Here is a 16,718-nt window from a genome sequence, read left to right as displayed (position 1 = left end):
GACGCAATCGTCAATCAAGCCAAGGAAGAACGACACTCTCACACACACACGTACATGATCACACACACGCACACGTAAACGTAACACAAAAGATGACTGAGATCGTGGATGAGAGAGGTGGTGAGCGCGGGATTCCATCCACTGATGGGTTGGTGCAGGTGGGAAGGGAAGGAAGGGAGAAAAATCAAAACCAAACTGCCAAGAAGATTGCACGGTCACGATCGTATGATCCTCTTTCCAGCCACAAATCCCCTTCGCTTTTCTTCCCCCTTTCCCTCTTCCGGGGAGGCCCATCAGGGGAGGGCCGGTGCGATCCACCTTCAACCCACAGCGCAAACCCGACAAACTCCAATGCTAAGAATGTCCGTGTCCACCTCGTTGAAGGAGGTGGAAGCTTAAGAGAGAGTGAGGTAGAGAAAGAAACAGTACTCTTGTGAGAAAGATAGAGAGAGAAAGAGATAGAATCGATGGCTTTCCCCGGTCTTTGTGTGATAGGCCACTGTCCATACTGTTCACCAACGGCAATCCATCCTTAATGCGAGGATGCTCCCCGGCAGCACTGTCACACACAGGCCAGGATTAGAACCATCACCAAAACAACATCAGACGCGGACCCGGTGCAGGAAGAATACCCGAAAAAACAACTGACTAGGAGTTTTAAGATAATTTATTTATTTATTTAAATTATTTATTTATTTAATTTATTCGTACGTGGTGTACAATCAGGACAACCGACCTTACTACTACTACTACTACCGCACCTACTACTACTGGAACTTTTTTGCGAGTAAAAAGACAGTGATAGCCGCGCGCGACACCGCTCAATCTAGAGAACAGTACGAAAAGGACAATAAAGAGGAAACAAAAAATTACGGACGAGATTGTAAAAAAAAGAAATCATAATGATTAACGAGCGTCTCGTTTCTCGATGCCCATTTAGCTTTAGAGAGGCTGTCCGAAATATACACCGATCACACAGGTCACGTGTCCACGTCGTCTTCCGTATCAGAATTTGGAGCATAGATTTGGCTGCAGCCATCTTGAAAGGCAGGATTGAACGTTGGTTCGAAGCATCGGCGGAAGATGTGTCGGAGTTTGGCCTGCTTTCGCTTCCGCTCTGCAATCACATCCGGCGACTCGGGAACACTATCCACCGGGGGTTTTTCCTTTCCAGGTGATAATCCACCATCATTCGGTGGTCGTTTTCGGGAAAACAATGACGCACTACTTCGTACCGCAGAAAGGTTGCTGACGGAGCATAATCCCTGTTGTTGTTGTTGCTGCAGCTGCTGTTCCACGGGTTCTTGCGGCGGGTTGCTGTTGTTGCCATTAAGCGTGAACGAGTCATCCGTCGTCATGGTCGGGATCGATTCGAGTCTGTTAATGGTCGGCGTGCGGAAGTTTAATCCTTCCAGAAAAGGAAGATTTTCCGTATTCTTTTCGCCAAACATGGCCTCGGAAGAGTGAGCCACACTTGGGCTGGGTGCGACTGTATTCGACCGTTGTCGAACTGAGTTTGCTTCCACCGGCCGGTGCGAACGTTCGTTTCGAACTGTATTACAATCGGTTTCGTTGCGCAGCGCTGGCAAACTTGTGTTCATTGTATCGCGGACAGTTTTACTACCGGCAGCCTGTGAAATTCCGTTTTCCAATGCAGCTTCCGTATTACTGCTGCTCCTTATGTCTTCGGTAAAGTAGGTGTTGATTGCTTCACTGTCCACACCGACAGACCGGTTGTTAATGCTCCGATCGAGCGCTTTTCGACGGTTCGCTCGTCTGCTATTAAGCTGGGCGGAAGGTTTCATCGTTCCCATGATGAACTTGGCATGCACGATCTCCCCTTTGCTCATCTCCAACATCAACGGTGAACCGGGCCCGGAGAAGCTCATTTTTATGTTCAGCTTGTTCAGCGCTGCGAACATGGTCACTGCTTTAAATTCTTTGTAGCAAAAGATAAGATTTGCCTTGCTAGCGAGCTGGTACGTTTGAAACGCAGTAGAATCAATCGAAAGCGTCGATCGCAACGTGGAACGATCGGCTTGATCGTTGTCTACGTAGTTGGAAACTACCGTCTTGCTGTCGTTCAGATCGAACGAAATTTCATCGACCGAATGGTACAGATGCACCAGAATGTTGGTAAACACTTTGTGGTTGCCCACAATTTCGCTGGGAAACGTTTGCGATAGGTTGAGCGAATTGATGTGTTCGCTTTCGAGAAGATATATTTTGTGCGTCTTCAGCACGTCCGACTTGCAGCGGAATTGAAATATGATTTTGGATTGGTTGGTTTCTAGCCAGATTTTGCACGTTTGGATCTAAAAAAAAAAAGAAGATAGGAGTCAGAGGGAAATCGTAACGGCAGCGAAAACGCGAATCCTTACCGTAGCAAGACTCTTGAATATCTTTAGAATCGGTTTCACCGATATCTTGCAGCAGTTCTCGTCGGGTGTGTCGGAATTGCCCTGCTGGAAGGTGATGAAAAAATCGCGCCTAAACTGAACGACCGCATAGGCCGTGTTGGTCGAGTTTATGGTCTTCAAATCGAGCCCGTCCGGAGTGGCCTCGAAGAATAATTCGTTTCCGATTTTGGAAAAACAATTCACAGCACGGGCCAACACTGAAACGAGCATTTGACAAATGGATTGGAAATGTATTACAAACTACCCTCACGAGTGTATTGAATCATATACTTTTCACGTTGGCCCCGGGAAGAATGAAATTCATCGTTATTTTTCGTTTTCTTGACCCCAGAAATAGGAAAGAAGCGCTTTTTGCGGTGGTGAAAGAAAAAAACAAAACAAACACAACCCCCGTTTTGACAGTTCGCCTGTTGAATGCCGGCAAGCAGCTGGAAGGCGTTTATACTGCCGGGTTGAGAATCGTCCGATATCGATGACAGGCGCTGGAAGAACAAATTTCCACCAATCGGGAAAGATAAGAAGCGGTCAATAGCATTGCTCGCAGATAAAAAGACCTATTGTAAGTGTACCTAAAGCCAATTATCGTGTGACAAATAGATAATTAAATCATTCCGGTTCTTTGCAGGCGGCTTTATTCGTTTTTCCTCGCAGCTCTCTCGTACCTTCAAGAAATGGATTTTACCGGCAAAGTGGTGTTGATCACCGGAGCATCGTCCGGCATCGGTGAGGGAACGGCCATCTATTTCGCCAAGTTTGGTGCTTCGCTTGCACTTACGGGACGCAACGAGGCCAACCTGAAGAAGGTGGGCGATGCGTGTGAGGCAGCGTCGAAGAACAAACCGCTGCTGATCGTTGCCGACGTTACCAAGGAGGAGGACAATAAGCGTGTGCTGGATGAGATTGTTGCCAAGTATGGCAAGTTGGATGTGCTGGTCAACAATGCCGGCATACTGGGCAATGGATCGATCGAGAACACGAGCCTGCAGCAGTACGATGAGTTGATGAACACGAACGTTCGTGGGGTGTATCACCTGACCATGCTGGCCGTCCCGTTGCTGATAGCAACCAAGGGTAACATTGTGAATCTGTCGAGCGTTGCTGGAAACCGATCGTTTCCGGGCATTTTGGCGTACAGCATGTCGAAGGCAGCGATTGATCAGTTTACGCGCTGCACGGCGCTGGAGCTGGCTCCGAAGCAGGTTCGCGTCAATGCCGTCAATCCGGGTAATTGTGTTTTTGGCGTGCTACAATGGGACATGGGAGTAATTTCTAACATTTTCCATCTCCCCCACTCCAACAGGTGTCATCATTACGGACATTCACAAGCGCGGCGGAATGGATGAGGAAGCGTATGCTGCTTTCCTGAAGAAATGTGAACAAACGCATGCCCTGGGACGTGCGGGTGTAGCGGAAGAGGTCGCCTCTACAATCGCCTTTTTAGCATCGGATGGTGCCAGTTTCATTACCGGCGTTACGCTGAACGTGGACGGCGGTAGACACGCCATGTGCCCGCGGTAATGCGAGCCTTCGGACACAATGACATAACGCGTACATTTATCATTCGAACGGTTTTATTCGAAGTAAAACACTTTTATCACTGTAACATAATGGATGAGAATGCACTTTTCTTTTTGGTTCTTATAAAATAACGATCGGGACACGATCTCCTCTTTAGCGAGGACACATCGCATGCCGACCACCGTCGACCGGCAAACTAGCGCCGGTAATGAACGACGAAGCGTCACTCGCCAGAAAGACAATGGCGTCGGCCACCTCCGAAGCCTGTCCCGGCCGGCCCATGGCGTGCGTGTTTCGGGAATGCTCCAAAAACTTGGCGTACGTTTGCTCGTCCATACCGCCACGCTTGTGCAGATTGGTCACCGTAACGCCCGGATTGACGCAGTTCACCCGCACACCTTTGGCCGCCAGCTCGAGCGCAACGCAGCGCGTAAACTGATCGACGGCAATCTTCGAAATGTTGTACGCCAGCACGCCCGGGAACGAACGGATACCGTTCACGCTCGAAACGTTCACCACATTGCCCTTCGACTGGATTAGGTGCGGTACGGCCAGCATCGTCAGATGGTACACCGACCGGATGTTGGTGTTCATCACCCGATCGAACTGCTCCAGACTGGTCGTCTCGATCGTGCCCGTTTCGATGATTCCCGCATTGTTTACCAGCACATCCAGCTTGCCGTACTTCTCGATGGTTGCCTTCAGGATGCGTTCCGTGTCCGCCTCCTTCGTAATGTCCCCCGCAACAACAAACGGTGCACCGGAACACTGTTTGGCGACTTCGTTCAGATTGTCCACCTTGCGTCCACTGAGTGCAAGGGAGGCACCGAGCTGGGAGAACTTGAGGGCAGCCGCCGCACCGATGCCACTGCTCGCCCCGGTGATGAGCACCACCTTACCGGCCAAATTCATAATGGAGGCAATTTATTGTGATTGTTATATAATGCCCGCACGACAATGTTGTTGTTGTTCCTCCTGCTCCGGCAAACGGGGTTGTTGTGTTGCACTTAGTAACGGTATTAAAATATCATCGAAGCAAGCTGCGGCGGACAGCTGTAGCTGGTTCAGTGCGATAAGATTGCGATGAAGGTGCGTATACACGAGTGCAATGTTTCAAACCGTGTAAAGATCGTGCCTCTTTTTTTTTTTGGTTTAGAATTGTTGTAGAGTCAACAAGTGGTATGAATGATAAAATGTACTTTTTTTTTGGCAAAAGACTCTAGAAGGCCCCTACACTACCATGGCGTAATTTGTTCGTCGCTATGAAAAAAAAAAAACTCCTTAATGTATGCAAAGCACAGCACATGTCACCAAGGTTGAACGGTCTGGTCGAAAATGGTTGGATAAATTAATAGAAAATACAGCCTAAAGTTTAATTTAGATACCTTCTCTTCCCCTCACGAGCTCTAGTTTCAACCCTATGCCGGCCGAGGGTGGCTTATCACGGTCGAAATGTAGCATTTAGCGCTTGAAATATATTCAACGGAAGCTTTGTTCCGGGCTTAGATGATCGGTACTCTTAAGAAACAGCCGAACGTTTTGGAGCACTATTCACTTATTCCAATGTTTGTTTTAATTCACTTTTCGTATTCTAATCGGTATCTGGGAGCCAAATTAAACAATACTTCCCGGGGGCCTTCTCAAGTTTTTTACCGAATAATTTTCTACAGAAATCAGTGAGGCTATAATTACGTAGAATAATGATCCTAACCTAGAAACAAAGCATCAACCGCACGGAGCGCAGAAAATTGAATAATTGCCATCAAAAGGTGTCGTTTGCACTGCTTTAAACAGTAACCGAAGTAAAAAACCGACGCTCATTATTCACACGCCATTTCCGGCAACAACTTCCGGAGACCGTTTCCGTTTTTTGAATATCTTTCTCGCTGCATTTTGATGACCATTTTTGCTTCGTTCTAATGACCGTTTGCTGGCAATGAAAAATGTTCATCCGCGTACAGTCCGAGCGCATGATGCATTAATGCTCAGCGCAATGAAGCATAATGAGGGCATTTGCTGGCTTAATTCTGGCTTGGAACTTTTCGGCTTTGGTACTTGTGAGATTCGCAAAAGCAAGGCCTACAAACGAGCAATTTGTTGTCTTTGTCAAATCGTTCCAAAATGTTTGCACACTCATCCCCCGCCTGCGAAGGGGATCCAAAACTTAGAATCAACAAAACAACATTATAAGCCAAACATGGGGAGGTTTAAGGTAAATGTCGGCCGAAGATCATCTGTTTGACCGTACTTTGGTGAAGTTTCCAAAAGCAGCAGCTCGTCTCGTTATTGGGAACAGCAACTTTTCACTTAAACTCACGGACACACGGACTTCGATAATCTTCCCTTTTGCTGTCGTCGCTGTACTTTGTGCAAAATGAGCCCCAAAAAGCCAAATCAAGACACCCGGGACGACGATCAACCCTCAACGGATTTGCTGTTGTGGTATGGTGGCGCCGCTCGAAAACTATATTCCGGTGTTGGTCAGCTTTGCCAGTCACTCGTATCCGGGGGCATGATTTGCACGAATTCACAAAGTTTTAGCCCATAGTCAGAGCGCGTTTTTGTCTACTTTCGCACCGGAGGACGAATGTAACTCTGTTTGCACAAGTTTTTATTACATTTCCTTTACCCAAATTGAGCCAAACCAAACCGACGGAGGAGATAGAATAAAAAAAACAAGACACAAAATTGGAGATAAGGGTGTTGAGTCTTTGGATTAGAAGTTGTTAAAAAGGGCTTCGGTTGGAAGCTGCAGGTTAATGCTTAAAGTAAATAAAACGGATTGTTTGACCCTGTTTCATGGCTTGATGTACCACACCTGCTCCAGTTTCACGGGATAGACTTCTCTGGGTGGCCCAAATGTTCCTTAATTGAAATGTTCTTTCAAGCTTTGGTTTGTACACTGTGGAAACAACTTGTTTCGATTGGGCAATTATCGAATTAGAAAACTTTGTCCACCATTTCAATGACTGTATGAGTTCGTGTGGAGCTGGAGTTAATTAAGCAATCCCTCTAGAAAAGCTAAACGTTAAAACGTTAAAAAAGCAATTCACCTTAAAAGGGTGTGTTAAACTCGTTGACCAGTTTATTTACAAAAAAAAAGAGGTTTCTCACAGGAAGGTCCCACTCCAGCATGGACGGTGAAGAGATGAAGAGGCGAAGGAAATCCGGGAACGATACGGATAAAAAATATTGATTATGGCCTCCGCTGGTCGGCAAACTTTTGCCATAAATACAGGACGCAATTACCCAAGCCAGCGTGCTGTGCTTTCATCGTTTGTTTCTTTGGATTGGGAAATCTCCCTGTGTTTGTATGTGTGTGTGTGTGTCCGGCAGACACTACCGTTTTGTAGTATGATTACGCTTGTTTGTTTGTTTGTTTGTTTGCTTGTCTGGGTATTGTTTATTTTGGCTCATTCGCGGAAAGGTTTCTTTTTTTCTTTTTCCGTTTTGTTTTCCAGACATTGCCACGCCATTGCTGAATGGATGTGAGATTAATTGCTTTGCACAAAGTTTGTGTAGCAACAATGTGGAAATTGTTTTAGTGCGTGAGTGGGTTTTTGTTTTCCAGCGTTCGAAGGTTTCTAGTTGAAGATGGAATTTGGATAATGTTTGCCGGAGGAAAATTGATAAATAGACACGATGAAACAAACAACCGCCTGCTAACGGACGTTCAAAAATATAACGTCACGCGCGTTGCATACATTTAGGCGGATAATTGGTAGTGCGGATTGCATACTTTCGTGAAAGCTTGCGAATGAGGCAGCAGATAAAATGAACAAATTCTTCTAATCTTCTTTGTAAATAGTTTTGAAATAGCTACATCCACCGGTACGGCTAAAAATAGAGCCGCATAATCAATTTGCTAAATCTTTCACAGCAAGCGAGTGATTCCGTTTATCGCAGATTTGACACGTTCCGGAAATAATGTTGGCTGTTGCTTATCAGTCAAACGGGCATATACATGGGGTTTTGCATGAAACGATTTACCGGTAAAGATTAGACCCGACACCCACACATTCACATACACACACACACACACATGCACATTGCCATACGTGGTTTGGATCAGTTCAGGCGCAGCTAATATCATAACAGAATTAGCATTACTGGCACCATATTTCCAAAAATTCCAAAAACCTGTCGATGTCGACGATGTCAGTAGGAAACCCTCGTTCGATCTCGGCACCATACCATGCCGTAGAAGTCGATAACCTTATTTTCCGTACCCTAATCCGGCAGGACGGGGGCTAGAACACAGGGATGATATAATTCACGCATCATCAATTTTGTCCATGTTCGGGTGCAAATTATTTTGGCCCCCGGGTCTGGGTGTGATGTGATGTGGGCTGGCATCCTACCGGGCAACCGGGCACAAAATGGAAAGCACGAAAAACATAATGCATACTGTCGGGTCGGCTCCCATCTGGCTATCGGCCGGGGAAAGTGTGTCAGGATTTATCGAAAAGCGTGGGAAACCTCACAAAATGGGCCTCGATTCGCCGGTGATTGAAAGAGCAAACGCGCTCGAAAACTGTCGACCGCCGCCAATAGTTCGCATGGGGGTGGGTGAGAAAAGCGGCCAGACGGTCCTTTTTTTTATTTGGTTAGAGGGAGCTCAATATTTGCAAATCATCAACGATACGAAGCTGCTGCTCTGCCCATCGAGCGCGGTGGTTAGCTTTTTGGCGGAGAGTATTTTCCTTTAAAGATAAATCGTTTTCCACGGAACACGATGAGACAGGAAGCTTGTAAAAGTGTCCGTTGACTTTCGGAAAATTGTTGAAAATTAATACAAATTGTTACACCACAAGCAACGGAGGGAAGTTGATCGGCGAGTTCCGGTCGCGGGTTGTGTGTGTGTGTTTGAGAAGAAGAAAATTGGATAACATTCCTGTGCACATCAATGGGGTGGCATGTTTTTCCTTTTGGCAGAAGTAATTTATGTGTTTTGTATTTTCCCGCCAGATATATAGCGTGTTCAACTACCAACACCAACACCTGTCAAACAATGGCTGCAATGAGAAAATTATTATTATTGTTAAATTACTGTATCGATAGCAACAAAAGCAAGAAAGCAAAAGGATCAAATTCCTTTTCATCCCCAGCTTCTCACGATAGCAGCCGGCCGGTCAGAGCAGGCTGAGCAAATTTTTGCACCTTGTACACCACCACCATCGCTTTTCAACTGCTAACCATAAATTAGCCGATGCGTCAGGAATGAAAATTTAATCACCTTACTGTTCGGAGGCCCATTTTCCAATTCTACCTTTTATCGTGCAGGGCTGCAGGGAATGAAGTATGTTTCACGATTTCTAGGAGAAGATACGGGGTAGGCACGCAAAAGGATCAGAAAAAGAGAGTAAAACAACATCTTTTACCTTTTTCCCTGCATCAAAGCCACCTGGACGCTTTTCTTGTGGTGGTGTGATTCATGCGCACATTTAAAGTGGTAGTAAAAATTATGCAAAATTAAGCAAGCGGTGAAGTAAAGCTAAAATACAGGGTTCTTCGGTTGGTTTGATTGACTTGTTTTGCTAAGTCCAGAAATAGAGTGGCAGAATTTACAGTCAATTGTTTAGGAGGTTTTTTAAAAGTTTTGTTCAACGTTGAAAATAAAGACAATTGTCTAAATCTGGTCGTTCTGTTTCTTAGCTGTCTGGAAAATAGCTCAACTAATGGTCGTACAATAGTATTTTTTTTCTAAAATTTTTTATTCTATTTAGAACAATATTCTCGAATGATCTTCATTTATATCTTCAGTATGTACAATCATATAATAAACAAAATCAATCAAAATAATCATTGATAAATTCTAGCCATGCAAGCAAACAAGCAAAAACTCACTAATGAGTCCGCCGAAACCGCTGCTCAAAAGAAGGTTTTTGACTGATTTTGTATGGCATCGGTGTAACAGCTTTCTTCAAGCATTCTTTGTAAAGCTGTTTTATCTAGGGGCAGGGCAAAACAGGGCAAAAGTAAGAAAAATTTAATAATAAAATAAAAAGGTAAATAATAATTTACCCTTACAATAACTGAAATACCCCGTGATCCATTTATATACTAAGTTAAAAGTAAATAATGCAAATGAGAATAATAAGAATTAATTTAACAATTTCTAAAATAGCAAAAAAGCGTGAATTTGATTATTTTATATCCAGCAAACGGTGTATTTTTTGCTTGCCCTATCACGCTATCACGTTGTAATGCAAAATCATCTGAAATACCCTGCCCGTTTCGAACGGAAATGAAATATGATTTAATTTGTAGCTTTTAAACTTAAACGCGAGCAATGAATTAATTTCTCTGTTGCAGAAGTGTTTTCTACTAAGCGGAAGCAAAATAAAAACTTCAACAATTACCAACGATTCAGGCTGTTGTTGTAGCCAACTCGATTTAATCCTGGCTTAACCGATTGATGGATAAACATTTTAAATTATTGCACACGTCCGGAGCTGATACTTTCCCACGTGCTCATACGTTTTCCACTTGCAACAGAGCACGTAAAAAAAAAACAGAAACAAAGGAGAAAAGTAAATACGGCTTTAGAGCAAAGCACACCGTGGAAAAATCAAACAAAAAATCACCTTCGATCGATGTTCTTTCGTGCGGTCCCCGTGCGGTGTCTGTTTGTGCTGGTCCGTTGGAGCGCTATTGCGAGCAAAATCAAGATCGATGAAGATGAAGTGGTTCCGAAGGACAAACCCATTAATCCTGCACCAGAAATGAATCCGTTGCGTGGTAACACTCGGGTTGGATGGTTTTTTTTTCGCTCCGCTCACACGAAGCTTTCCCTTGTTTTGTGGGAAGATTCACGAACATCACGAACATCTCCCTTCCTTGTAGCATGAAGCTGTCAGTTGAAGCTTCAAACGAGTCCCATGCAGCCGACCCTGCACCTAACTGGGAGCGGGAAAACGGGGAAGGGCTGGAAGAAGTTTGAAACAAAAGCAGTGACTTATAGTTCGGAGCGAGCGGGCAGCATAAAAACTGGACATCCGCCACCAATGAATGCTGATGATTGGGCAGTGGCAGGCGTTGGGTGGCCTGATGAAAAACGGCGAACCGTCAAACGAAAACTCATTATTCATTCTTTGCGTCGAATGCCGTTATCCATCGACGTAAAGTGAACAAATGAACGGGAAAAAAGGGTCAGCCAGGCTTTAAGCTAACCCCCCCCCTTCCGCAGGGAAAGATGCGGAATGGACGGGTACACATGATGGTTGGTCCTTGGTCCTGCGAAGGACAGGACCTTCGGCACTGTCATCACGCTGCACACACACACACACACATAGAGGAGGCTTTTCAAGCTTAAATGGTTAGCTCCCTCCCAATGGGCAGTATAATGAAACGTGACGCTGACAGCAGCACAATGAAATTACAGAACCCGGGTAAGCATCCTTCGCTTCGCACACCATGGCTTCGTTGTGGAGACCGTGAAGCGAAATTCTTTGCTGCAAGAACGCCGCTCGGGACGAGTCGACCCACCGAATAAAGCGTGCATGAAATAAAGCGTCTACAGCTGCAAATGGCAACCTTTCCGTTGCAGGTCGTGAACATGCTTAATAGGTCGTAGCGAACCTTGTTCACAACTTGATACGCCCTTCTCCACCATCGGTTGGTGTGACGTGTTGTGCATCGATATGCGCTTCTATCGTTCCGTTCTAAGGCGATCGGTTTCGGTCTGTTGTGCGCTGTGTTTGCTGTAGCCTTTTCGCTATCATCGTCACCCCACCCGTCGAGAAGGATTCAATTCAAAAAACCAACTAAAACCATGCCCCGTAAGTACGCTTTGCATGTGATGTGATAAGATTATGTGCTTACGGTTTAGTACTTCACGGTGGTACACTTTTTTTCTGCTCCTTGGCACGTGGAGTCATTCCACAGCATTCCGGTTTGGAGGATTTTAGCCGTAGCGTGATGATGGAAACCATCGATCGATTTGACACAATTTCCATGGGCTTTTGAAGGCTGTAAGTAAGCTGGTTTGCCCGTTTTCGCTCGACATTTGGCAGTTTTCCCGTCTTATCGTGCCGTTCGGTTTGTGCAAGGGAGTGAATGCTTTAAATGTTGCTCTTGCCGATGCTTATTTTTATGCTTTCTTAGTCACTAGAATCAGTACTGTGGTGTTGTCAAGAGTTGCGTGTGTGAAAGGCATTTATTCTTATCCTTCTTGTGAAGAAAGTCACCTCTAAAATTGGATTTTCCATTAACCATTAGCTCAATTGTTGGCAATTTTTATATAATTTATTGCATAATAATAAGCGTTTTACTTACCAACAGAGGTGGTAGCATTTTTTAAAAAGAAATTCTACAATACCCCTAAGCAAATGAAATGCATTGCTTGATTTATTTATTTGGAAAGAGAATCGAAATGGTCCTTCGTAGAAGATGAAGGAACATACATTCAAAATTATACAATAATGTACGCTGGGAAACACATGAAAAGCAAAAGGAAAAATCATTCAACATCATTAAAATATTCGAGTTAAAGGACGTTTCTAACAAAATTACTCTATTGCGGTTTACATTTTTATTATTAACATTAAGATGTAGCTGGCAGCTAGCAAACAAGTCTTTTCAACGTAATCCTCCGACATCGACTACCACATTTGAGCACTTTTTCTTAGCTTAACGACCTACTAGATCATGCCGGACACGGAATGGCTTACTAGATTTGTTGATATATTCAGCCTTTGCTACGGGGATACGATCCGGATGGGATTTGAACCCCATTCCTGCCGTGTCATTTTCACTGCCAGACCACCACATGTGTGAGAAAACAGTCTTATAGGGTATTTAAACAAGATTTGGGTGTTTCATAGGGTTGTGGTTCAACATAAGTCCAAGTTGAATAATTTTGTAGATTAAGGACTACACTTTTACTGGTCCACAATTTTTAAAATTATACATTTTTTGGGATGTTGAGGTGCTGAAGTAATACATCAATTGGGGAAGAAATCATCGCAAGAACTGATTTTGTTTACTAAATTGAGCAAATTTCAAACCGTTCGGATAATGAGCTCATTCAAATAAAAGAAAACCACCATTTGAGCGCATTGCATACTTTTAGGCGCTCTTCCTCCACAGCCAACAGCACCATAACACAAAAACAACATCCATTTTTCATGATTTTAAATTTTTCACATATGAAAGTTGAACTTTACTTGAGCCAAAAACTTTGATGCAAGCACTGGGCACATTAATCCTTCGGGCCTGTGGGTTAACACTCAATCAAAGATTAATTTATACGCAGTGCATTAACGTGTTGCGAATCTCCCGGGGCCATTGTCATTTATTTCACCTCCGCGCAAAACCTTCCAAACGAAAAAAAAACGGGGTTTTTCAAATGAATTACCCACATTCAATCACGTTTCCATGTAGCGTGGCTGTTAACCGGTTGGCGCATGCATGTTACCGTACACGGTGGTGAACGGTGTTTAATCCTTGCTTTTTACAACGATTTTGAAGGGAGGTAGAGAGAGCGAAAAAAAGGTTTGCAACCCTTCAACCATCCTTAAAATCACATAAATTATAGCCCTAACTTTCATGGGTTTGGTGTGCAGGAATGAGAGACGAGAAAGAACCATAAGGATAAGTGTATTTAATCGAGTAAACAATCCGGAGGGCAACAGCATAAAGCGCACCGGTGAGTTTCGGTAGGCACATTTAATTGTGGAAAAATAAATGTAATTCAGGGCAAAAAAAAAAAAAACTCCACACCACTGGGGCACGGGGGCCACCCTAACACATGAATTCAATTTGAAGGGTTTTTCTTCTCAACTCTTCACCAAACAAACAACACGCACACGTGGGCCTCAAAGAAAGGTAAGCTTTAAAAAAAGCTCCCTTCAAGTGCTTTGGTTCAAATGGAAAGCCTTTGAAAAAAAAAACTAATCAGGAACTTGCTTAATCCGAATGTTCGTTCACATTTAAACTGCCAGACGATGACGCTGTTTCGGATGGCAAAAAGGTTCATCGACCATCGAGCTTCCGACAGGGCTGAAAGCGGAAGGGCAGCAAACGGACGGTACCTCGAGTGTATTTCCTTTCCTTCAGCATTTCCATGTCAAACATAATTGCCAAGTTTTCAGTAAATAAAATTTATGAATAAAGCAGCAGCCCTAAATAAGGGTCGACGCTGGGTTTTAACTTCGCCAATAATGTGCGCCTGACTTTGGGTCAACGGGGCGCCGCTATGTGTTAGACCCGGCCGCACAAAATAAATGCGGAAGCGCAATACATCCTTGGTTGTTGTTTATCGCGTGGGAAAATCGACGGCGAAAAAAAAAAAACGACGGACATGGACAAGTATAGAGCGGCTTTATTCCTGCAAGACTCATACTTGACTACTACTGTAGAAGGGAAAGCCCACAGCAGCAACAGTACAGGTCTGAGAACACGGTACCAGTCCGAGGAAGAATGTTGGCTATTGAAATACTTTTGCCACAATTAAACCATGACCATGGCCGTTGGGTGTGTTTGTGGGCTTTTCTCCCAGTTTGAACGATCGTCCAAGCACGAAACAACCACGAAACGCATGAATGGTAAATTCATGCCCTCCGCCGGTACGTCCCCTACATCCTACTTGCACCGTGTGGTGCGTCTATATGTGTGTATTTTTGCCGAGGGAAACAAGTTTTCGCTTGCGTTTACATTCCCAATTTTGTTGCGTACAAACTTTCAGCCGAGAAAACAGGGAAAACACTCGCGGCAAGAATAAGTAAGTTTGGAGTTTTTCGAATAAAGTGAAGAGGATACAGTGGGGAAGAGGAATGACGGGGAGAGGGAGAGGGTGAATTGTAAGATTTGTAGCTGATTGTAAATTTTTCAACGCTTAAATTTCAATTCCTCAACCGATCCTCCTTGTGGAAAATTTGTTCACACTATGGTTTAGCTAAGGACGTTAAGGTGGACATGATATTTTTGGTAATTGGTAAAAACGTTTCTTGAGGGCTGTTCTGTCGTTTCTGAGGTACTCAGCGGTGCCGTTCTTGACGCGGCAGGATCGAGGCTCAATTCCCATCTAGAACGTTGTGAGGACCGACTATTCAACTACGTAAGTTTAGTAAGCTAATCGATGACCGGAGTGACCTAGTAGGTCGTTAAACCAGTACAAAATGAGTCACAAGAAGTGAAAAAAAAATCATCAAAATATACAAAACGGGGGACTTGTAGCTAAGGTTGCTCAATGTGTTTAAGTGAGGCCATACATGGTTGAATTAACAGGTTGGCTGAAAAGTCCCCGGTCTGACACATAGATGGCACCGCTAGTATTAAATGCATATTATTTTTATATAGCACCAACCTTCAAATGATTCGTGTCAAAATTTGACGTCTGTATGTCAATTAGTTTGTGAGACAGAGCGTCTTTTGTCAAGCAACTTTTGGTTGCTTGACGAACGAAAAAAGAACGAAGAAGAAAAAAGTGTTGTTCCACCAAGACAACGCACCGTGCCACAAATCATTGAGAACGATGGCAAAAATTCATGAATTGGGCTTCGAATTGCTTCCCCACCCACCATATTCTCCAGATCTGGCCCCCAGCGACTTTTTCTTGTTCTCAGACCTCAAAAGGATGCTCGCAGGGAAAAAAATTGACTGCAATGAAGAGGTGGTCGCCGAAACTGAGGCCTATTTTGAAGCAAAACCGAAGCAGTACTACCAAAATGGTATCAAAAAATTGGAAGGTCGTTGAAGGGAACTATGTTGAATAATAAAAACGAATTTTGACAAAAAAATGTGTTTTTTTTTGTTAGACCGGGGACTTATCAGCCAACCTGTTAATAAGAAAAAAGTGTGGCTAATTAAAAATATTTTTTAACTTTCTCTGTTCTAGATGGCGATTTCTTGTCCTTAGTCTTTGGAATACATTAATAGAAAGCTTCATTTCACGCATAGACGATCGGTACTTTTCAGAAAACCACACAGTGCTTCCCACAACTCTTCTCGAGTCTTCTACATTGTTACTTGTTGTTCGTCCATATCGAGTTAGACTTCATTTGCAACCAACTATTCGGCCCATAGTGCCCATTGCTGCTGTCCATCTGTCGTTCGTACGTTGTGATTTCTCACTCTGGGTGTCGGTTTTGTGGTTTGACCTCGGGAACCTCGGGAATCGGGGTGCAGGGAAAGAAAAAAAAACCCTTTCCATCGCCCCGTTTCGTCCCCTTAGGGTTCCCAGCCGATGAGAAGAATGAAAATTTATGTTACTCACGCCCGACCGCATTCTACGCGATGCGGCGGTGTGTGCGCTGGGGCCAGCTTCCGAGTCGTCGAATTGATTCTGTGACAAGCCGGGGATAGAGAGAGAGAGAGATAGAGAGAGAGAGAGAGACCGAGAGAGAGAGAGTGAAAAGTTTTCCCAATTCATCTTGTTGTGGTTTCGGCTTGCTTTTTGCTCGAGCACTTCTTATCACAAACATAGTGAAACACACACATACACACCAAAAGAAAGGGAAGGAGGGATGGAAGGGAAGGCCCAGCCGAGGGAGCAAGGTGATAAAAGGGCCAAACGAAAAGAAAAACGTCAATTAAACTTGGTCCTTTCGAGTTGGAGTTTCTCTCGTATTGGGTGGGTTGTCCCGGAAAAAAAAATAAAGCACACACACACACACACACACACACACACACACACACACACACACACACACACACACACACACACACACACACACACACACACATTATCGCAAAAGTGTTACGAAAGGCGTATTCTAAGTTCAGCCGGCCAGTTTCTACCTCCACGTAGTGTGCAGTGCACGTAGAAATGGTTCCAAA

The 16,718-nt window shown here is 44.3% G+C and overlaps 3 protein-coding genes across 5 annotated transcripts in view; 1 reads left to right on the top strand and 2 right to left on the bottom strand.

The window, feature by feature from the left end:
* Window positions 1-980: 980 nt before the first annotated feature.
* LOC126557692 (cell cycle checkpoint control protein RAD9B) overlaps window positions 981-16,718 on the bottom strand; it is a 211,936-nt gene continuing 196,198 nt past the window's right edge. Inside the window, exons 2-4 of one of the 2 annotated variants that reach the window (XM_050213550.1) lie at window positions 2,691-2,740; window positions 2,382-2,617; window positions 981-2,315 (exon numbers count right to left, since the gene is read on the bottom strand). In XM_050213550.1, the coding sequence (XP_050069507.1) occupies window positions 981-2,315; window positions 2,382-2,617; window positions 2,691-2,724 (1,605 nt within the window). In that variant the 5' untranslated portion in view covers window positions 2,725-2,740. Of the gene's footprint in view, window positions 2,316-2,381; window positions 2,618-2,690; window positions 2,745-16,718 lie in introns of those variants that run through there. The other variant, XM_050213551.1, reaches the window with a different exon arrangement.
* On the top strand, window positions 3,080-4,028 carry LOC126559578 (3-oxoacyl-[acyl-carrier-protein] reductase FabG-like). The gene is made up of 2 exons (XM_050215749.1): window positions 3,080-3,644; window positions 3,721-4,028. The coding sequence occupies exons 1-2, from the start codon at window positions 3,092-3,094 to the stop codon at window positions 3,936-3,938; spliced, it is 771 nt and encodes a 256-aa protein (XP_050071706.1). The 5' UTR covers window positions 3,080-3,091; the 3' UTR covers window positions 3,939-4,028.
* On the bottom strand, window positions 4,092-7,414 carry LOC126558862 (3-oxoacyl-[acyl-carrier-protein] reductase FabG-like). Of its 2 annotated transcripts, XM_050214941.1 has the most exons (3): window positions 7,402-7,414; window positions 5,324-5,334; window positions 4,092-4,832 (listed from the first exon to the last, which is right to left on the bottom strand). In XM_050214941.1, the coding sequence occupies exons 1-3, from the start codon at window positions 7,412-7,414 to the stop codon at window positions 4,092-4,094; spliced, it is 765 nt and encodes a 254-aa protein (XP_050070898.1). The 2 variants fall into 2 exon arrangements, with proteins under 2 accessions (XP_050070898.1, XP_050070897.1); XM_050214940.1 differs by lacking the exons at window positions 5,324-5,334; window positions 7,402-7,414 and having other exon boundaries at window positions 4,092-4,910.

The sequence above is a fragment of the Anopheles maculipalpis genome, chromosome 2RL (genome assembly GCF_943734695.1).
Source record: "Anopheles maculipalpis chromosome 2RL, idAnoMacuDA_375_x, whole genome shotgun sequence".
NCBI classification, from domain to species: Eukaryota; Metazoa; Arthropoda; class Insecta; order Diptera; family Culicidae; genus Anopheles; species Anopheles maculipalpis.
The sequence above is the reverse complement of the archived record's forward strand: the minus strand, read 5'-3'. Positions and strand labels throughout refer to the sequence as shown.